This window comes from Equus asinus, chromosome 21 (assembly GCF_041296235.1).
Source record: "Equus asinus isolate D_3611 breed Donkey chromosome 21, EquAss-T2T_v2, whole genome shotgun sequence".
NCBI classification, from domain to species: Eukaryota; Metazoa; Chordata; class Mammalia; order Perissodactyla; family Equidae; genus Equus; species Equus asinus.
In genome coordinates this window covers 52,090,832-52,113,056 of record NC_091810.1, presented here as the reverse complement: position 1 = coordinate 52,113,056, position 22,225 = coordinate 52,090,832, and the positions used below count along the sequence as shown (strand labels likewise).

The 22,225-nt window shown below is 43.9% G+C and overlaps 1 protein-coding gene across 3 annotated transcripts; it reads left to right on the top strand.

The window, feature by feature from the left end:
* Positions 1-9,571: 9,571 nt before the first annotated feature.
* Positions 9,572-17,939, top strand: LOC106838386 (C-C chemokine receptor type 2). Of its 3 annotated transcripts, XM_070492715.1 has the most exons (4): positions 9,572-9,670; positions 9,884-9,991; positions 12,522-12,819; positions 14,009-17,939. In XM_070492715.1, the coding sequence occupies exon 4, from the start codon at positions 14,020-14,022 to the stop codon at positions 15,160-15,162; it is 1,143 nt and encodes a 380-aa protein (XP_070348816.1). In that variant the 5' UTR covers positions 9,572-9,670; positions 9,884-9,991; positions 12,522-12,819; positions 14,009-14,019; the 3' UTR covers positions 15,163-17,939. The 3 variants fall into 3 exon arrangements, with proteins under 3 accessions (XP_070348816.1, XP_070348815.1, XP_044610649.2); XM_070492714.1 differs by lacking the exon at positions 12,522-12,819 and having other exon boundaries at positions 9,630-9,670; XM_044754714.2 differs by lacking the exons at positions 9,572-9,670; positions 12,522-12,819 and having other exon boundaries at positions 9,677-9,991.
* Positions 17,940-22,225: the final 4,286 nt, after the last annotated feature.

The following is a 22,225-nucleotide window of genomic DNA, read 5'->3' as shown; positions in this document are numbered from 1 at the left end:
ATACTAGACCCTTAGCAGATACGTAATTTACAAATATTTTCTTTCATCCTGTAAGTTGTCTTTTCATTATATTGGTAACGTCTTTTGATGCACAAAGGTTTTTAATTTTGATGAAGTCCAATTTATCTATTTTTTTCTTTTGTGACTTATGCTTTTGGTGTCATATATAAGAATTCATTCCCTATCAAGGTCATAAATATTTACCTCTACATTTTCTTCTAAGAATTTTATGTTTTAGCTCTTATATTTACATCATTAATTCATTTTGAGTTAATTTTTGTATATGATGTGAAGGAGTCCGACTTCATCCTTTTGCATGTGGATATCCAGTTGTCCCAGCACCATTTGTTGAAAAGACTATTCTTTCTCCATTCAATGGTCTTGGCGCCCTTGTTGAAAATCAGTTGGCAATAGTTGCAGAAGTTTATTTCTGGACTCTCAATTCTATTCCATTGGTCTATATGTCTATCTTTACACAAGTGCCACACTGTTTTAACTACTATAGTTTTGTGGTTAAGTTTTGAATTCAGGAAGTTTATGTCCTCCCAAGTTGTTCTTTTTGTGATTTTTTAAGACTGTTTGGGCTATTCAGGGTCCCTTGCAATTCCATACGAATTTGAGGATCAACTTTTCTATTTCTACACAAAGCCATTGGAATTTTGATAGAGATTGCATTAAATCCTTAGACAGTTTTGGGCAATACTGCCACCTCCACAATTTTAAGTCTTCCGATCCATGAACATGCACTGTCCTTCCATTTATTTTAATTTCTTTCAGCAGTGGTTTGTAGTTTTCAGTGTGCAAGTTTTTCACCTCCGTGGTTAAATTTATTCCTAGATATTTTATTCTTTGTGATGCTATTGTAAATGAAATTTTCTTAATTTTCTTTTCAGATTGTTCGTTGCTGATGTATAAAAACACAACCAATTTTTTTGCATTGATTTTGTTTTCTGCAACTTTGCTGAATTTGTTTACTAGCTCTAGTAGGTTCTTTTGTGGATTCTTTAGGATTTTCTGTATATAGGATCATGTCACCTGTGAATAGAGATAATTTTACTTCTTCCTTTTGAATTTGGATGCCTTTTATTTCCTTTTCTTATCTGATTGCTCTGGCTAGAACTTCCAGCACAGTGTTGGATAGCAGTGGTGAATTATTGTTATTGTTCCTGATTTTAGAGGGAAAGTTTCTAGTCTTTTGCCATTAAGTGTAATGCTAGCTGTGGAGTTTCACAAATGCCCTTTATCATGTTCAGGAAGTTTCCTCATCTTCCTAATTTTTTAGTGTTTTTGTTATGAAAGGGTGATGGATTTTTGTCAAATGCTTTTTCTGTGTCAATTGAGATGATCATAGTTTTTTCCTTCATTCTGTTAATGTTGTGTACTACATTGATTGATTTCATTATATTGAACCACCCTTGCATTCTGTGGATAAATCCCACTTGGTCATGGAGTATAACCCTTTTAATTTGCTGTTGGATTCAGCTAACTAGTATTTAGTTGAGAGTTTTCCATCTATATTCATAGGGGATATTGGTCTGCAGTTTTCTGGTGGTGTCTTTTTCTGGCTTTGCTATCAGGGTAATACAGGTTTCATAAAATGAGTTAGGAAATGTTACCTCTTCTTCTATTTTTAGGAAGAGTTTAAGAATTAATATTAATTTTTCTTTAAATGTTTGGTAGAACTCACCAGTGAAGCCACCTGGTCCTGGATGTTTTTCTTTTGGGAGACTTTTAATTTCTAATTCAACCTCTTATTTATTTATTTATTTATTTATTTATTTATTTATTTATTTATTGAGGAAGATTAGCCCTGAGCTAACATCTACTGCCAATCCTCCTCTTTTTGTTGAGGAAGACTGGCCCTGAGCTAACATCCGTGCCCGTCTTCCACTACTTTATATGTGGAACACCTACCACAGCGTGGCTTGTCATGTGGTGCCATGTCCACACCCAGGATCCGAACCCGCGAACCCTGGGCTGCCAAAGCAGAATGTGCGCACTTAACTGCTGAACCACGGGGCCGGCCCCATCAACCTCTTTATTTTTTATCGATCTTTTCAGATTTTCTATTTCTTCTTGAGCCAGTTTTTGGTGGTTTGTATTTCTAGGAATTCATTCATTTCATCTAGGTTATTTAATTTGTTGGTGGACATTGATTATAGCATTCTCTTATACTCTTTTATTTCTGTAAAGTCAGTAGTAATATCCCCACCTTCGTATGATTTTAGTTATTTGTGTCTTCTTTTTTTCTTAGTGTAGCTAGAGGTTTATCAACTTGTTTGATATTTTCAAAGAACTAACTTTTGTTTTCACCATGCATTGCTTTAAAATATATATATTATGTTGCATGACAGTGAATTGCGTTACCAATGAGTTGTCCTCCTCAGACTTGTCCTTTCCCCACCACCAAGTATTTATGATTTCTGCAAAACCAACAGCAGTTGGGCACATCTCCAGCTAGCCACGCTTAGTCAGAATCTCTCTCACTATCTTTCATCACCCACCTAGGTTGAGGCATCAGTCATGTCCTCCAATGAGAATCTCTGCCACATCCAGTTTTGTGGATTTCTTCTCACGCCACCTGTACCTGCAAAGAGCACTATTGGTTTTCTTACAGTTGGCTACAGCATTGTGCCCCTCACTGGGACACCTCAGAAGCCACACTCAAATAGTAGATGATGTCAGAGATGGGAGACGAGTAGCTACGACCCCTAATGCCGTGTATGAAACCTCATCCTGCAGGCACTCACCCCGTCTTCCTCCTCCTCACCATGCTTTTGGGGAGAGGGCAGGGGATAGTGGTGAGAGTGAGTTCTAGCTTCTCATTCCCCAGAACCAGTCCCCAACCCACTGTTGCCGTGTCCTGAGAGTGTCTAAAAATGCCTTCTAAGTACTCTGTCCTGACTCTCCCTAGCCAAGGCTTCCTCCCCAGAGCAGACCACCTCTGAAGCAACTAGACCGAGATCTGAGTCTAGTCACAGAGTAGCTTAAAATATCTGGGCTATAGAACACAAGATTATCTCCCTACTACAGCATTCAAATGACATCCCCTTATGTCACTTAATAGGTTTTTTCAGTAAGTGAATGTATTAAAGACTCTGACTTCACCTCTACTTTCCCAAAGTTTATTTGGCCTGAAGATATGGAAATACCAATTCTGCTATCTTTGCACTCTAGGTTAATAAAGACAAATTATCATTTTATTTCAATTTTTCTGATGACATTTTATTTCTATTTTTAGTCACATATTCTTGTCCGTTCTTGATTCACTTGGAGACGGTGGTGAGCTTAGAGGGTGAGGGGAAAATTCCTGTTAACTTCTGTTATCTGACACTTTCCTTTCCAAAAACCATTTGCAGTTTCTGCGCTCTCTTGCTGTGACTACATGCCCTGTTGTGTTACTTTGTCACTTGGGACAAAAACAGTGGAAATAATTTTCTATCTTTATTAGGAAGACAGGACCAGAACACATGGGAACATACAACTGTGCTTTTTCTATGGGTATCTTATTAGTCCAGATCATTGTTTTTAACCAAAACTGAAGAGGTAAAATCCTAGAACTCACTAATCTATTTTAGTAGGTCACAGGAAGCATGCAAACCAGAGAAACCACAATCAACCCAAAGCATCTGTGTTGAAAAAAGGCAAGAATTTATCTTCTAAAGGTGTCAACTGAACAAATCGATCACAGACCAGTAAGGAAGTTGCAAGGGGCATGGTCAAAGTCTGCTCAGGCTGTTGAGAAACCTTTTCTGGCTTCTTGCCTTGGCAGCAATTCTCTCCAGTCATGCCTTTTTCCATGTTTTCATTTTGTTGAGTATTGCCATCCATGGAGGGGCAGAGAGCTTCTTAGGACAAACCTAACTTTCAGCTTCAATGGTCCAACCCCCAACTCAGCTGCTGACCTTCAGAGTACGAATAAACAAGAATCTTAAACTTCTCATGGCCAGTGTCACTCTGGTTCTCGCCTCTTCATTCAGGGAACTTGAACTATTTTTATTTCCTTGGTTTACAGAAGAATTGATTGTCTCCTCATCCCTGCCCCAGGTCATTTTGAGGTGACCACAGCCATGCCTTCTACACGATCTTACTTAGTCAGCAGGCACACTAGCAATAGGAGGGTGGTGACGTACTTTCCCTCAAGTCTGCTCAAAAGGATATACTCCACTTCAAGACAGAGAATTTCAGAAACCAGGAACCCAGTGCCAACAGGTAGATATGAGGTTCTCAAACTCATGGAAAAGCATCTTTCCTAACTCCATGTGCATAAAGAATTCTAAGGTGTACTTACTCCAGTTCCTAATTTTCTATCTGCATGGACCAGGTGAGAACAAAGTGACAAGAAAAAATGTTTGATTCACTGGTTTGTGGTTATTAGCCTTTCTCCCTCAGATCCACTCTGAGCCTCAGGAAGCTGATGTCTACGGGCTACGTCACCTAGACTCCCGCTGCTCCCTCTGCCCAGTGAGTTCAGTTGCTTGGAGGCACTGGCAGGAGATCAGAGTGGGAGCAGGAGGTTAGGATACTTTCTGCTCCTACTCTCTTCCTGCATCACCAAAGTTCTAGTTGTGGCTGTGTCCTTTGACCTTCAGCTCTCACCTACAGCTCTCAGCAGGACTCAGGTGATATTGTTTATTCTTTTAACCCTTTAAGCATAGGAGTACCAGCTCCCACTGTTGCTAGTCTCTGGGCACTTCACCACCCCTCTTGGTTCTCTGAACCCAGCCTACCCCTCTGTACATACTCTCATCCTTACACAGTCTCTTCAAAATCTCAGCCAAGTGTCTCGTCTGTTCCTGTGCTAGAGATAAGTCAAAGATTCAAATCCTGGCTCTACCACTACCTACCTCTGCACCTCTCTCTGTTTATAAAATTACAGGGCTTCAGTCAATGGTGTCTAGTGTGAAGATAGAAATGTAGAGTGGTCCTAATCAGCAAATGCAAAATTCCTGGGTCTTGACCTTCCATATCCCAGATTGACTCAAAGGAACTAGAAGCAAGATGCTGGAATCAGGAGATTTCCATAAGTGGGGGTGGATCCAGCATCACTGAGATGAGTATGACCTGTTTTGCTATTGAAATCTCAGAAAGATTCTTCTCACCCCTGCTCAGAGAGCACATTAGGGGACAGCTGTGGAACTTTCTCCATTCCTGATCAAGCAAGGAGCAGTGTTCTAAGGAAAAACTGAGGCCCTTCTTGCTTAACACAAAAGCCAGGTCTTATGCAAGACACATGATCACAACTTACTGAAATCTAGAAGAGACACACAGACTGCACTGAGTGTTTTACTGCTGTTGTTGTTGTTAGCCACTATTTGTTGAGTGCCTACTACATTGCAGACACTGTACTAGCTGCTTTCTGTACATGGAAACCCCCTAGATCCCAGAGGCTTCATTTTTTCTATTCTACAGTTAGGGAAATCAAAGTTTAGAAATTTGCCAAAGCCACAGCATGAGATCCTGACCCCAAAGTCTGCTGAATTCCAGAAAGTGCCAAGGGCCAACTCAGATGATCCAATGTTCCCTGTGGGACTTTAGGAATATTCCTAAGTGCAGTGCCTACATTGTAGAATTTGTACTGTTAATGATGATTTCCTTTTTTTTTTATTGTGGTAAAATAAACATAATGTATATTGTTTACAAAACATAAAACTTGCCATCTTCACCACTTTAAAGTGTACAGTCCAGTAGCATTAAATACATTCGTGATGTTGTGTAACCATCACCACCTTCCATCCCCAGAACTCATTTCATCTTGTAAAACTGAAACTCTAGACCCATTAACCCATAACTCCCCATTAACTCCTCCCCCCAGCACCTGGCAACCACCATTCTACCTCCTGTCTCTACGATTTTGACCACTACTCTTCATACCTCAAATGAGTGGAATCGTGCAGTGTTTGTTTTTTTGTGACTGGCTTATTTCACTTAGCATAATGTCCTCAAGTTTGATCCATGTTATAGCATATGTCAGAATTTCTCTCCTTTTTAAGGCTGAATAATATTGCATTGCATGCATATACCACATTTTACTTATCCATTCACTCATCAATGAACACTTGTGGTTCTTGCATGTTTAAGCTGTTGTGAATAATGCTGCTATGAACATGGGTATATAAATATCTGTTCAAGATTCTGTTTTCACTTCTTTTGAATATACAACCAGAAGCAGAAGTGCTGGATTATATAGTAATTCTACTTTTAATTTTGGGGTGAACTGCTATACTGTTTTCGACAGCAGCTCCACCATTGTATATTCCCACCAACAGAGCACAAGGGTTCCAGTTTCTCCACATCCTCACCAACACTTGTTATTTTCTGTTTTTTGGATCGTTGCCATCCTAATGAGTGTAAGATGGTATCTCATTGTAGTTTTGATTTGCATTTCCCTAATCATTAGTTACATTGAGCATCTTTTCATGTGCTTATTGGCCATTTGTATATCTACTTTGGAGGAATGCCTATTCAAGTCCTTTGCCCATTTTTGAATCGAGTTTTTTTGTTGTTGTTGAGTTTTAGGAGTTCTCTATTTTCAAAATGGTCCATCCTGGAAAATGTCCCACGTGCTTTTAAGAAGAATATGTATGCTGTCGTTCTTGGGCAGAGTGCTCTGTTAGATCTAGTTGGTTTATTGTGTTGTTCAAGTCCTCTCTTTCCTTACTTGTCTTCTGTCTGGCTGTTGGATCCATTATCGAGAATGGGATAGTGAAGTTTCCAACTATTATTGTACAACTGTCTTTTTTTCCCTTCAGTTTTGTCACTTTCTACTTCATATATTTTGATTATCCTTCGTTGGGAGTAAATGTTTATCTTCTTGCTGTATTGAAACTTTTATTAATACATAATGTCCTTCTTTATGTCTTGTAGTCTTTTTTTACTTAAAGTCTATTTTTTCTGATATCTAGTATAGCCACCCCCACTCTCTTTGGTTACTATTTGCATGGAATATCTTTCTCTATCCTTTTACTTTCAATCTATTTGTGTCTTTGGATCTAATATGAGTCTCTTATTGACAGCACGTAGTTAGATCATGGGGTTTTTTTGATCCATTCAACCATTCTCTATCTTTTGATTGGCGAGTTTAATTCATTTACATTTAAAGTAATTACTGATAAGGAGGGACTTAATTTAGTCATTTTTCTTTTTTCTACATGCCTTATAGCTTTTTGTCCCTCATTTCCTGCATTACTGTCTTCTTTTGTGTTTATTTTTTGTAGTGAAATGGTTACTTTTTTAAAATTTCCTTTTGTGTATGTTGTATAGCTATTTTCTTTGTGGTTACCATGGGGATCACATTTAACTCCAAAATTACAACATTCTGATTTTAATTTATACCAGCTTAACTTCAATAACATACAAAAATTCTGCTCTTCTGCAGCTCCATCCACACCACTTTTGGTTTTGTTGTCACAAAATTACATCTTTATTCATGAGTGCCCCAAAACGTAAACTAACAATTCTTTTAAATGAATTAGTCTTTTAAATTAAGCAGAAAACAAAATGTGGAGTTGCAAGCCAAAAGTATAATACTAGCTTTTAGACTAGTAAGTTTTAAAAATACATTACTCTCTTTAATCATGTAGAAAACAAAACGTGGAGTCATAAAACATTGTCACAATAATACTAGCTTTCGTAATTGCCATGTGTTTCCTTCTGTTTCTTCACACAGCTTCGAGTCCTGCATCTTTTCATTTCACTCTGTAGGACTCCTTTGAGCATTTCTTGAAGGTCAAGTCTAGTGGTAACAAACTTCCTCAGCTTTTGTTTATCTAGGAATGCCCTAATTTCTCCCTCACTCTTACAAGACGGTTTTGCCAGATATAGGATTCTTGGATGAAAATTTTTTTTAAGCTCTTCTAATATATTGGCCTATTGCCTTCTGGCCACCAAAATTTCTGGTGAGAAATTTGCTGCTATTCTTATTGAAGATCCCTTGTATGTGATGAGTCGTTCATCTCTCAGAGTTTCAAGATCTTCTCTGCATTTTTGGCTTTTGAAAGTTTGGTTATAATGTGCCTTGGTGTGAGTCTCTTTGAGTTCATCTTATTTGGAGTTCATTTAGCTTCTTGGATGTTCATACTCATGTCTTTCTTCAAGTTTGGGAAGTTTTCAGCCGTTATCTGTTCAAATATTATCTCTGCCTCTCTTTTTCTGGGACTCTCATAAATCCCTCGAGCTCTGTTCATTTTTTTTTCAATCTTTTCTTTCCGTTCCTCAAACTCAATAATTTCCCCTTGTCCCATCTTCAAGTTTGTTGATTCTTCCTTTTGCCTTCTCAAACCTGCCTTTGAATCCCTCTAGTGAATTTTTTTGTTTCAATTATATTTTTCAGCTCTAGAATTTCTTTTTGATTCCTTTTTAGGTTGTCTATCTCTTTACTGATATTTCCATTTTGTTCATACATAGTTTTCTTGACCTTCTCCACATCTTCCTTTAGTTCTTTTAGCAACTTTAAGGCATTTGTTTTAAAGTCTTTGTCTAGTAAATTTGCCATCAGATCTTTTACAGGAATAGTTTCTGTTGGTTTATTTTTTCCTTTGAATGAGTTGTACTTTCCTGTTTCTTTGTATATCTTGTGATTTTTTGTTGAAAACTGGACATTTGAATCTAATAATGTAACTCTGGAAATCAGATTCTCCCCCTTCTCCAGGGTTTGCAGTTTTCTATTATGTTTTCAAGTTGTTGTGGACTGTCTCTGTGCCAAGGATCAGCCTGACTGTGAACTTAAGGTCTTCTCAGGTCTTTTTTGAGCATGTGCCTTTCCCTGGGTGTGTGTGGTCACTTTCTAATTTTCCCTGGAAATACAGTTGCTTTAGAATGTCTGGTTCCCAAAAGAGGAAAATGAAGGGGAGAGAAATAAAAAGTGGTGGCTCTTTAAATCCCCTGAAAGTCATTTCAGCCAGAGGGGGAGAGCCTTGCAACAATGAGGGGAAATACAACAAAAGTGACTGCCTGCCTCTTTGTCTGCATCTCTGAGATCAGAAGCAGAATCAGAAATCAGAGCACAGATCCCTTGTATTTGGAAGACAAGGTCCAAATTTCACCCAGCCTGGCTCCTGCAAGTTGTGTGCCAACTGCTCCAGGAACGTGAGCAAGGCAGCCTGCCAAGGGGCCAGGGGATGAGTAGCTGCTGTGGTGCTAAGAGCTGAAATTGACTGAGTTAACTGCCATTGATCATCCAAGCCTTTCCCTGAAAGATTCAAGCCTTCAGCAGACTCCAGACTTCCAAAACACTCAGATCAGACAGGTTCTGCTGTTGTTGTCTAGGTGGGGAGAGAGATTCCTGGTGCTTCCTACTCCACCATCTTCCAAAAATCTCAATAGTGGTTTAAACAAAGCCTCCTTCTGAGGAGTGAGACCTATAATAACTGAGGCCCTTCTTGCTAAGGACATCTCTGACACAAGCGACCATTTACCATTCCCTTTTCATTAAAAAGCTCTAGCTAAATAAAATTTCTAACTAGATCCCAAATTGCTGATGCCACTGAAACCAGTGCATATGGTCACAGAAAACCTCATTATATTTCCTCCACTGTCAACAGCCCCAGTTAGCATTTATCCTCGGGGAAATGAAGTTCTGTTGTGTTCATTTCATGCAAATTATCACTGGCAGAAGAGAGAGGAAGATTTCCAGATATAGAGACCCACAAGATAAAGAAGCCCAGAGTCGGTAGGCACAGGAGCAGATGTACAGGGTGTGTCTGACTCACGCTCAAGCTTGCATAAGCAAGATTTCAAAATTAATCCTACTCTGGAGACCTTAACCTAGTGTACAACGATCCTGGCTGGAAAAGAAGAACTATAGCATTTGTTTTTGGGTTGTTTTTTTTTTTCAAATCTTTACCATTACTTGCCCTTGTATCTCCGCCTTCTCTTTCTGCAGGAAACTTTATTTCCTACTTCTGCACACCAAGTTTCTACCTTCAGATCTGTTTGTTCAGCTGCTGAGAAGCCTGACACACCAGTGCCACTTGGAAGAAGCCATCCATTGGTGAGTTATGGATGCTTTTTCCATTACTTTATGGCTTTTTTTTATAGGCTCAAAGCATCTCAACAGTGGAGATGCAGGGACTAGGAACATCCTGAGGGTCTGCCCAGCCCAGGAACTTGGGGGATGATCAAGATGGGAAAAAGAAGTGGAGGGTGGTGTCTGCTCCAGGAATATTAGAGAGACCCTGGTGACAGTAAGGGAGAGCAGAGCAGGGGGAGACCACCCCTCAGGCTCAGATGATAGGAGAGATTGTGCTAAAAGAGGGCAACCTAAGAAAGTAAGGACAATCAGGTGCTCAGCTAGTGTTCCTCTCACTGTGCCCCTCCTAGGCCCCAAGGGCTTTAAAGAGCTAGAACTTTCTATGTCGAATTTTTCCCCCTCTAGTCCATATGTGATAGTCAAGGCCCTGAATCAAAATGTGCCTCTTGCCTCAAATGAGGAGGTCCACAGAGGCTGAAGTGAGGAATTTTTCTGAGAGGCAGCTTTTAATTGATTCTGGATGATGTGCCCTGACACTTGAAAGTGACACCTAGACCAGTGCATTTCAGCCACCTTGCTAAGTGTCTTAGCACTTGCTAAGCGTGGTAGGAGCTAGGTGTGCTGGAGTGACAGGAGAGGAGTACTAAAAAGGAGATGGTGGCTGGCATTTGAGAGGCCAGGGCAGGTAAACAACCAGCGTAGAGGTGGAAGTGGTCGGGGCAATGCACCCTGCCCTCACCCCCAATCTGAATCACCAGAAGTGAGGGTCTGGGCTGTATATCTCTAACTGACAAACTTCCTGTGTGATACAGCATCTGAGAACCACTGATTCCGTCCACACTGTCCCGTACAGACGAGGAGACTGAGCCCCCTAGGTAATTGCAGAACAGCCCAGGGGGTTTGCTGCAGTTAAGGGGCAGTGTGCAAAGATCTCCAATATACAGTGTTCGATTTTATAAGGTCTCCCTCTGGATTACCTGGGCATCTAGTCCACAGTGGAGCATTTTGATTCTCAGCAGCTTACAGCCTGCTAGTTCTCTGTTAGTCACTTATTCAATGGATACTTATTTAGTAGCCTCCATGTGCTAGGGTGGGTTCTGGGGCACCAAGATACCTCATTGCCAAATAAAGATTTCTGTCCTCGTGGAGCTTATTTTCTGGTAGAAATGTGTGTGTGTGTGTGTGTGTGCGTGTGCGCACGCACACAAGCTTGTGCATGCATGGGTGGGGCATGCTTGTATGAGTGAGTGTGTGGATTTTAAGGGTAATACCAAAGAAGTTCTGTTTGAGGCATGGAAGAATACCTAGGAATTCTGCTACGTGTTCTGCATTCATCTCTACTCTCAGAGCCCACAGATGGGAGCCCCCGAGGGCCTTTGAAATTGAACAACCCAGGGTTGAAGTTCCAGCTCAGCCATTATTTGCTTTGTGAGTTCGGGAAAGTCATTTAATCTACCCATGCTTGAATTTTCACTTGTAAAATGTATAGATACTTATCTCACAAAATAGTTGTAAGGATTAAATTAGTTAATGTATGCAAAGGATTTAGCCCAGCACTTGGAGCTGAAGGAGCACTCAGTTATTGATCAGAGTTGTGATTCTTTAGGTGGCTACGTTTTTTTCCAATCTTGATCAGAGGACTTATTTAGTCGCTGCAGATTCCAAGAGCATGGCTCAGTGACGTGAAATGCATGATCTGTGAAGTGTATCGGTCACAAGAGAAATTGAAGAATAAGGTTGTAGGTAGATAAAACGAATTTACAGTCATTGCCAGAAAAAAATGAGTAATCTTGAAAATCAAGACTATTGATGTTAGGTGTCATACTTATTAGAAAGAGTTTTGTGCATTCTTTCAATAAATGCTTAATGATTCCTCCTTTAGCCAGATGCTATCATAAGAGCTGGAGATAGAGAAATAATCTGATCCTTAACCTCAAGAAGCTCACAGTGTGTAGAAAATATGATAAGTGCTTATTTAGAGGTATACATAGTTTTTTGAGATGATAAGGGTGATTTGATAGAGGAGGCAGGTTAGGCTTCACAGAGTAGGGGAATTTGAGCAGGGGATATTGAAGGATGAATAGGAGCTCAGCAGTTGTTTTAGACGGGGGGCAAGCATATACAAAACCATTGAAGCATGAAGGAAATGGTGAGTTTGGGGGAAATGGAAAGAAGATGGCTGTGGCTGGAACACAGGATCTGGGATTTGGGAAGCAATCAGAGATTGAGCTGAGAAGTGAGCTCAGAAAAAGCATGATGAGTAGTCTGGCTATTACCTTGAGGTCCCACCACATACAAATCATGGGGCACCTGTTGATTTTAAGCTGAGAAGTGCGTGACTTAATTTCAGTTTTAGAGAAGACAGATTGAAGGGAGCATGGCTAGGAAAAAGTCATGAGCAAATGAAAGCCCACAGCAAAGCCAGAAGCAAGAAGTGTCTAAGGCAAGAGAGTGGCAGTAGAACGAGGCGCAGAGGGGAGGGATCTGAGAGGGGTTGCTGAAGTAGATTCATGATGTCATAATAATAATACAGAGTGTTTCTCTGCACCAGGTGCTGTGCCAAGTCCTTGTCCCCGTTAATCCACCCAGCAACTCGGCTTAGTTAACATTTTACACATGAAGAAACTGATAGCTGAAGAAGTACTTAGCCCCAAATTATGCAACTTATAAGGGGCAGGCAGGATTTGATCCAGTTCTGTTTGCCTCAAAAGGCCTGGCTTCTAATCTTCTGAAGAGGAGGGGACCCAGGAGAGTACCAAATCCTGCTTCTTAGCTAATGGCGTAAATAACAATAGCCAAGATAAGGAATGCACAAGCTGAAGAAGCTTTCCAGAAGTGTTCAGTTTGGGGTGGGTTGAATTTAAGGTACTTGTATGTTACCCACTTTGCTCACTGCTCCAGTGCCTAAACAGAGTATGGCTCATGGTAGGTGCTCAGTAAATGTTGGTTACACAAACAAATCCATGGGGAGCTGTGCAGTAGGCAATGGAAAATTCAACTCTGAGGAGTAGGAGTTGGAAGGTGGGCTGGAAGACAGAACTTTGGGAAGCATTAGCGTTGGGAGGAATTAGAATCCTGAGTCAGACAACACGATTCAGGAAGTACTTTGGAGCAAGAATAAAGAGGTAAGAAGAGATAAAGAGGTGGGAGCCAAGGGAGGTGTCTGAGGCCTCTTACAGAGTGGGCATGGGGAGGAGACACCAATGAAGAAAAGTAATAAGAAGTGGTGAGGCAGGAGCTAACCTCCCGGAAGCCAGAAAAGTTTTAAATGGAAGAAGTTAGCAGAAGGGTCAAATGCTCCATGAGGATGCAACTGAAACGAAGCCAGGGCATTTAAAACTTGGGTTGCTACTGCAACCTTGGCAAGAGAAGTTTGGGTAGGATCATGGAGGCAGAAAGCTGAGAAGGTATCAGTTATAATGCTTTGGATGCAAGTAACAGAAAAATGCAACCCATAATGGCTTAAGAACAGGAGCTCATTTTTCTCAAATAAAAAGAAATCAGAAGATGGGCAGTTCAAGGGTGGGCCTGGGACTCGACATTGAGACTCTGCTTAGTTTTGCTCCAGTTCTCTGGATCTTTCATTCACGGTCCCAAGCACCAAGCCCTCATAAGACAAGCTACAAAAGCGGAAGGACCAGACTGGGATTTCCCTTGCATCTCTCCTACCAGAGAAGAGCGTTCCCAGAAGCCCCCTACCAGAGTCTCTTTGTATAGTACTGTCCAGGAGTGGGTCACAGGGTTGTGTTCCACCTGCAGAGGAGGTAGAGAAAGCAAGCCTCCAGCACGTTTAGCTTTATGGTGAGAATCGGGCTCACCAGGAAGGCCAAAGGCGTTGGGAAATGGCTGTTGGGGAGACAACTGGCTCCTGCAACAAGGAATAAGGGGAAGTGATGAACTAGCACACATGCTTTCAAAGAGACGGCTGCAAAGGAAAGATCAAAGCCTGGGACGTTGCTAAAGTGGAGCAAGAAGTTTTGAAAGATCAGGGATTGTGGCAGTTATGTTGTGTGTCATCATTTTGCTCTCCGTTTACAGGACAGAGAAAAATGGATGGCAACAACAGATTTCCCCAGTTCGGCCACAACATGCTGTCCACATCTCATTCTCTGCTTACAACGAATATCAAGGGGAAGGATGAAGACCCCACCACTAGTTATGATTATGATTACAGTGAGCCCTGCAGAAAAACAGATGTGAAACAAATTGCAGCTGGTCTCTTGCCCCCGCTCTACTCGTTGGTGTTCATCTTTGGTTTTGTGGGCAACATGCTGGTTGTCCTCATCCTGATAAACTGCAAAAAGTTGAAGAGCATGACTGACATCTACCTGCTCAATCTGGCCATCTCTGATCTGCTTTTTCTTGTTACTTTACCAGTGTGGGCTCATTACGTTACGAATGGGTGGGTCTTGGGGGATGAGATGTGTAAGTTATTCACAGGGCTGTATCACATTGGCTATTTTGGCGGAAACTTCTTCATCATCCTCTTGACAATCGATAGGTACCTGGCTATTGTCCATGCTGTGTTTGCTTTAAAAGCCAGAACTGTCACCTTTGGGGTGATGACAAGTGGGGTCACTTGGGTGGTGGCTGTGTTTGCCTCTCTCCTGGGAATCATCTTTACCAAATCCCAAAAAGAAGACTTCTTGGAATCTGAGAAAGAGTCTGTTTACTCCTGCGGCCCTTATTTTCCACCACAATGGAGGAATTTCCATACAATAATGAGGAGCATCTTGGGCCTGGGGCTGCCACTGCTGGTCATGATCATCTGCTACTCAGGAATCCTGAAAACCCTGCTTCGGTGTCGCAATGAAAAGAAGAAGCACAAGGCCGTGAGGCTCATTTTCGTGATCATGATAGTGTACTTTCTTTTCTGGGCTCCCTACAACATCGTCCTTCTCCTGAGCTCCTTCCAGGAAATCTTTGGCTTGAGTAACTGTGAGACCACCAGTCGGCTGGACCAAGCCATGCAGGTGACGGAGACGCTTGGGATGACGCACTGCTGCATCAACCCCATCATCTACGCCTTCGTTGGTGAGAAGTTCAGAAGGTATCTCTCCATGTTCTTCCGAAAGCACATTGCCAAACATCTCTGCAAACAATGCCCAGTTTTCTATGGGGAGACAGCAGACCGAGTGAGTTCAACATATACTCCTTCCACTGGGGAGCAGGAAGTCTCAGCTGGTTTGTAAGTGAGCAGCAGTTTGCTTATTTTCAAAGGGAGATAACAATCTATATTTGATAGTACACCTCGGGGTTTGCTGAGGAATAGAGGCCTGTAAGTCTCTAAAGCAACTGCCCAAGAACCTCAGGGCTGTGTGTACCAAGACAGACTTTTGTCACTCCTTGCATAGCCAATGTGTGCTCAGGGAATATTCCAGAACAACTGTGGGTAGAGACGTTAACTCTCCAGCAAACTCATCTCAGTTCCTGGAAATGCCTCATCGCCTTGTGCTGATGCTCTTTTTCCAGCCTCCTCCATGTCTTCATTCGCTCTCTGATTCCATCAATCTCTTGTAATCAAGGACCCAGCTGGAGGTGGGGAGGAGCGCAGCCAGGCACCGGTGAACGGAATGAGAGTGAGTGGGGTCAGGGCCAAGTGTAAGGAGGAGGGAGACATGAGCACAGCTGAGGCTGGATGAAGATGAAGGTGATGGGTTCGCTCATTCAGCCAGAAAATAAATCTCCCACCCGTGTTTGACTTTGAAGTCTCCACCAGGACATAGAGAGCTTGGGAACTGCGATAACTTTCTGGAGCTTTGGTTGGGTCCGTGATCCCCTTCTCTGTACACGCATGACACATGTTCGCCATGTTACGTTTTATCTATAACAAACACACCCCCTACATTTGAAGTTTACTAAATATCGTGCCCCATTTTTCACATGGTTCTCAGGCCACATCCCTCTATATAAAAATTTGTAACAATTTTTGTTTATTAAATATGCATGAGCTACAATGAGATGAACAACTAAAAGCCCTGGTTTAGTCTTTCCAGGGAACGGTGTGGGCTGGAGGTAGTGATTATGGGAAAGTGTGGGGACTAGTGAGTTCCTCCATCAGGAGTGAAAGAGCCTTAGCAAGAACACAGGAGGACGTGTGAGACCACTATGCTTCCAGAATCAACTCAGAGGAGAGGCCAGGACGGATGCACCAGCACCAGTAGAGGCCTCACGTCTCAGATCGGACCATGCGTGTGTGTGTGTGTGTGTGTGTGTGTGTGTGTGTGTGTGTTGTGTGCATCTGTTTCCTGTTGCCTTTGCCTGCCTCCCTGCTGCCCTTGACCCATCTGTTTCCCCACAGCCTTTGCCACATAACTCTTGCCTGTAGGATTGTCCTTCTCCCAAACCCAGTTTGTGGATGTCTAGCGGGGTAGAGTTGGGGAGAACGTGAAGGAAACTGTGCAACAAGCAGGTTCGTTGGGCCCAGGAGAGGGAAAACAATGGGTGGGGGCACTGGGCTGTGTCCTTGGGGCAGAGAAGGGGTCTGAGATGTGACAGAGACCCCTGCCTTGGAAATCACCCGTCTGGCCTATGATCTCAGGGTGCAAGTTACCAGGTTGGGTGGGCCTAGATGAAGAACACTGTAGATGGGTTGAAGCAAACTACCTTCCAGCACCTCATTTTTTAATATAGGCAGAGAATTCAATATTTTTTTTGGTACAAATACAATTAAAGCTGAAAACTGCAGTTTGCAAATGTGGTAAAGTATCATTTGAAGAGTTGCTCTTATGCCAAGCCTGAAATGCTGTATCAGTCACATGACAATTCTGGTTTTGAGCTTAAAATTTTGAAGCACGTCATCTTTTTCAGAAACTACCAACTCAACAGAAATAGCTGTTGATCAGGGAGCTGGAGGTCTGTGACCTACGGGTTTACTAGCTTATGGTAATGTAGTATCTGTATAATACCATTTGGATCACAGCACACACGCCACGACTATCCTCTCAACTCTGCCTTTGTTCTCTCAGACATGCTGCCAAAAACCTTTTTCTGTGTCATCATGATGTCATGGATTTCATCAGATTTGAATGCTTCTGTGCTTTGCAGATGTCCTTATTGATGCTCAAAAGGTCCCATTGGGCCAGTGGGAACTTCTAAACGTAGCTAATCACGGTTTTCCAACCTCGTTTGTAAAGGAGGGGAGTTGGTCACTTAAGTAAGCCAAGACTTGCCTCTCCTCACAGTGGAGCCAAGTTAAGAACATCAAGAATGTTAGGAATGTTTCCTAGTGCATTTCTGATCTGATGCAAGTGAGAAACAATGGGCTTCTGGAACCTGGTAACTCAGGAGCTGGAAGTTACCATGGTTTTACTTTCTTGCCTGGTGGCTGCAGAAGGTTTCAGAGAGAAGTGGTGTGTGTTGGGATAGGCGTGGGGGAGGGGAGGTTGCTACTTCACCTTCAGACATTTGCATTATCCTAATGAATGCATTCACTTTCGTTTTGATGATAATGAAGTCTAAATATTGTTTTTAAAAAAACCTATAACTTGGAAAATGAATCAACGCTCTAACTAGAGGGTTTTAAAAAAGAAACTGTCTGATTAGCAGCTCTGGATTTCCTCCTCCCCCAGCTTCTGGCAACCACCATTCTATTCTTCACAACTATGAGTCTGACTATTTTAGGTACCTCTTGTAAGTGGAATCATGCAGTATTTGTCCTACTCTGATTGACTTATTTCACTTAGCATGATGGCCTCCAGATTCATCCATGTTGTTGCATATTGCAGGATTTCCTTCTTTTTAAGCCTGTATAATAATCCATTCTAGGTATATACCACATTTTTTTTATCCATTTATCAGTGCGCATGAAATTTCAGTTATACAAGATGAATGAGTTCTAAATATCTGCTGTACAACACTGTGCCTATAGGTAACAATGCTGTATTATACACTTAAACATCTGTTAAGAGGGTAGACCCCATGTTAAGTATTCTTACCACAATAAAAGAAGCCTGCCCGCTTTGTCATACTGTGGTGTGATAGATTGTCTTATTGTTCACGAATTTTCACTCCTTCCCCTGTGTGATCACACATGCCGGTCCTTGCCCTGTGGCTTGCAGTGTGTCCTGCAGACGGGACAGCGCCACCCGATCCACAGGTGGCTCTGCCTATAGACACTGAGCAGAAGTGACATCTGCCTCATCCAAGTGGAGAATTAAGTGGAGTCACGCTGAGCCCCTGGCTATCCCTGTGCAGCCACAGGAGGGCCCGTCCCAGACCGTGACTCCTTCAGCCAGGCCCTGGTGAGCAAGCGAGAAGACACAGAGAACAGGGCCAGGGTCCCAGCCACATGGCAGCCACATGTCACAGGAGCAAGAGGCCCACGTTTACTGTTTTAAGTCACTGAGTTGGGGGCTGGGGGGAGGTGTTTGCTAAAAACAAGAGCTAATTAATACATATGGCATGTAATGACTTCATAAACAAAATTTGGAGAAGTGTCCATTTGTTTTTCCATCATGGAATTCAATGTGACAAACACACCTGGGCATCTACCACGTGCCAGACTGGGTTGTGCATGTAAAGATGGATGTGTCACTGCCCATGCCCTTAGACTTCCAAGTCCAGGGACTGCTGATGGGGAGGAGCGGTAGACAATGGAATATTCGTAAATCACAGCACACTGTGCACAGCACAGACGTAGAGGCATAAGTGACATTTTTTGAGAGCCCAGAGGAGGGAGTGACTAACTCAATGATAATAATAGCTACAAGAGGATTTTATTGCCAATAAAGAAACTGCCACTTAAATGTTGCCAACCAGGGGTCGGCCCCATGGCTGAGTACTAAACTTCACACTTTTCTGCTTCGGCGGCCCAGGGTTTCACCAGTTCAGATCCTGGGCGTGGACACAGCACAGCTCATCGGGTCATGCTGCGACAACGTCCCACATACCACAACTAGAAGGACCCACAACTAAAATATGCAACGATGTACTGTGGGGATTAGGGGAGAAAAAGCAGAAAGAAAAAAAGAGAAGATTGGCAACAGTTGTTAGCTCAGGTGCCAATCTTCAATAAAAAGAAAAAGTTGCGACCATCTCTATTTCTGGAAGTGGAAACCTTGAGTCTCCTTTAACCCGGGGAGAACCTTTGAGTGGGCTGTGTGAGGGAAGCAGAGCTCAGGAAAGGTCACCATTCCAAGGTCTGGGTCTCTCAAGACTCTTGGTGGAGTTGGGGGCTTGACGTAGTCCGCCCCATGCCGTCCTCCTTGATCTGCGGTGCTCAAAGCAGCTGGCCGGGTTGGAGCATTTCTCCGAGAGGCCCTGCAGCTTCCTGGGAGGCACCCATCAAGATGCCATCTTTCCACTTTTGCTTTTGCTCATTATTCACATTTCCCGGACAAACTGAAATGGCCTCCGGTGATCAGCCAGCGGCAAAGTCTACCAAGGGCCTCCAAGAGGAAACGCACCAGCAGAGAAGTGTCCACTGGGCTGGTGAGCCACCTCTATGCAGCTGCCCAGGAATCGAGGGGCGGGCTGGCCCTGGGTGTGGTGAGTGACTGAGGTTGGAAATTTCCTCAGACTCACCACTTTGGCACCATGTTTGTACCCTGACCCAGGGGTGCTCTCACATCCTCGGGACATCCTTGCTGCCTCACTGCCACACCCTGTCTCCACCATCACCTCTCCCATGTCCTCTTCCTCTGCTCAGCTGGTCTGCTGCCTAGTGGATGCCCCACCCAGGAAGGAGGTGCTGGCCTCCCCTTCTTGCAAGCCCCCATTCCTCACATGATTGTCTCAGAGCCCCTCCCATGGCTTTGTGGAGAGGAACCCTCCTCCTCCCCGTCAATCGCACCCACTTCTACAGCCCTCTCCCCTCTAAGCTTGTCTCCTTCTGTGGGACACGGTGGGAGGAGTTGACCTGGTGATGGGGGCACAGGGCTGATTCTGTCACTCTTTGTCAGCCATGGAGGTGGTGGGTGAACCCAGGTGTCAGTGGTTTTCGTAAAACCGGAGGGTACTTAACACCTGTTTGCCGTCAGCCTCAGGCCGTAGTTGCCAGTTCTGGGACAAGAAAAGTCCCACATGATATCCTGTTATCATAGAGCTGAATCAAGAGCTACAGGTGTGATCCGACCCCTGAAGATCACAGTGGCCTGTGATAGACCTTAATCGGTGCATTCGGCTTCTGTCACTGCACCTAAGATTGCGTTGGCCCAGGTCTGGGCCCTGATCCGAAAGCAATACCCAAAATGCACACAGCAGACGCCCCCACTGAATGAGTGGCTTTCCATGGCGTCTGGACACGTCTAATAAAAGGCAGAGGCAGCAGCCTGCAGGCCTCTACTTGGTTCGACGATGTGCATAGGGCATGGGGGATGTACTCATGGGCTAGGAAAAGGGGAGGCTCTAGAGGACAGAGACAGCGGGAAGGGAGAGGACAGCACAGTGACCTCCCCACCCCGCTCCCCATGAAGCGTCTGAGGCAGAAGGCGAAGGACTGCTGGGAGTCACAGCACCCAGCATCATTGCTGAGGCACACAGGTGACAAAATGCGACCCCCCGGGGGTGGAGTCTTCCTATTTTGTGAGGATCACGGGGATCTCTGGTTCTTCTGGTAAAGGTGGCTTTCGGGCCACTGGGAGCATCCTCCTGGGCCGGGATATGAGCACTGACAGCAACACGCAAAACACAGTGTCCACATTAGTGCACCACAGAGAGAGCCCGACTGTCATCACAGAGCTCTGTCACATCCAGTCACGGCATTCTGTTCACCAAAGGAAGCCAGGCATGAAAGGGGACAGCATCTGTGATGGCATTTATATGAAGTTAAAGAGCGGGCACATCCAATCCATGACGACAGAGGTCAGAGTGGCCCTTGCCTCTGGGGGAGGCTTCTGGGTGATCATTTCGAGCTGGGTGGTGGTTCCCTGGGTGCATGCATGGCAAACCTCTCCACGCTGACACGAAGGATTAGTGGCCTGTGCTGCATGTGAGTGACACCTCAGTAAAAGTAACAAAGAACTATACTCACAAAGAGTTTTTTAACAACATGAGAAAATGTCTATACTGCAATCTTGAGCAAAAAAGAAAAGAGCATCATACAGAACTGGTGTTGTGAGGGGACAGTTAAGCAAAAAGTATGCACAGCAAAAGGTCTGGATTGAAACATCAAGTGTCAAGAGGGGTTGTTCTGAGATTGTGAAAATGTGCCTAATTTTGTTCCTACTTTCTATTTCTCTGTTTTTCCTCATCTCACACAATGAGAATCCTACGTTTCTGTGGCCCATCGCACTGTTGACTGACACAGACCCAGAGCCCACTCGAGCCCCGGCTGTGTTCATGGCAGCCGCTGTGTGGCAGTTTCAGCTCGTCGGGCTCACGCAGTGGGCCCTTGGCAACCAAGGGGAAGGCTGACGTTCTCCCATGCTGGGGGAGATGCTCTGAGTCGACGGTCCAGGGACGGCGTGGGCAAGGAGAGTGAATGACCCTTGGAACTTGGGTGCAGTGTCTAGGTTTGGAGCAGTTGTCTAAAGGCTGGCCAGTGCCCAGAAAGGAGGACTGGCACCAGACACTCTCCAATATGGATACCAAGTCTAGAGTGACAAGCCAGTCTAAGGGTCATGTCTCCTGGGGAGCCTGAATGCCGTATATATATGTGAATGAGACCCTGCAAACTGGAAGGGCCAAGGTAGAAAGAGAAGCAGAGAAACAAAGTCACAGCATGAGAAACCCCTAGTTTGCAGTCACTGTTGTTTAAGCCAGAACAATGTTCCATTGATGAAATGCTGAAGAAGTTCCCATGGGTCCTCACTTCCTCGTGCATCCTTGGGACGAATCCCGGTCCGAGAGGTGACATGACCTCACCTCTGGACCCAGAAACCTGAAAGGAGGTAACGCACCCTGCTAAACTGGGCTTCCTTGTTTCAGCCTCTGAATCCTCACCCTGTTTCCCACCCAACGTGTATTTTCCAAACCAACCTGGCCATGGAGTCGTTTAGTAATTAAGGGGGGAGCTGCTTTGGGACCCCCAGGGCTAGCACATCACTTGACAGATGAGGAAATGAAAGCTCAGAGAAAGGAAGTATCTTACCCAGGGCACACCACAGTCAGCAGCAGGGTCTGGGCGACTCTGAGGCTGCTCCATTACTCCAGGCCGCCCTCTGCAGGTGGGCACGCCTTCACGAGCTCCACCACCCCTGTGACCAAGACCCAGAACACAGGGCAAAGCCTTGGCTCCTGTGGTCAAAGTAAGACCCGGCCATTGTCACAGACAGAAATGTGATGTTTCTCCAGCAGCATCTGACAGTTCCACCC

Excerpts from the sequence above, each read along its gene's own strand:
- LOC106838386 (XM_070492715.1), top strand. The coding sequence starts at position 14,020 with ATGGATGGCAACAACAGATTTCCCCAGTTCGGCCACAACATGCTGTCC.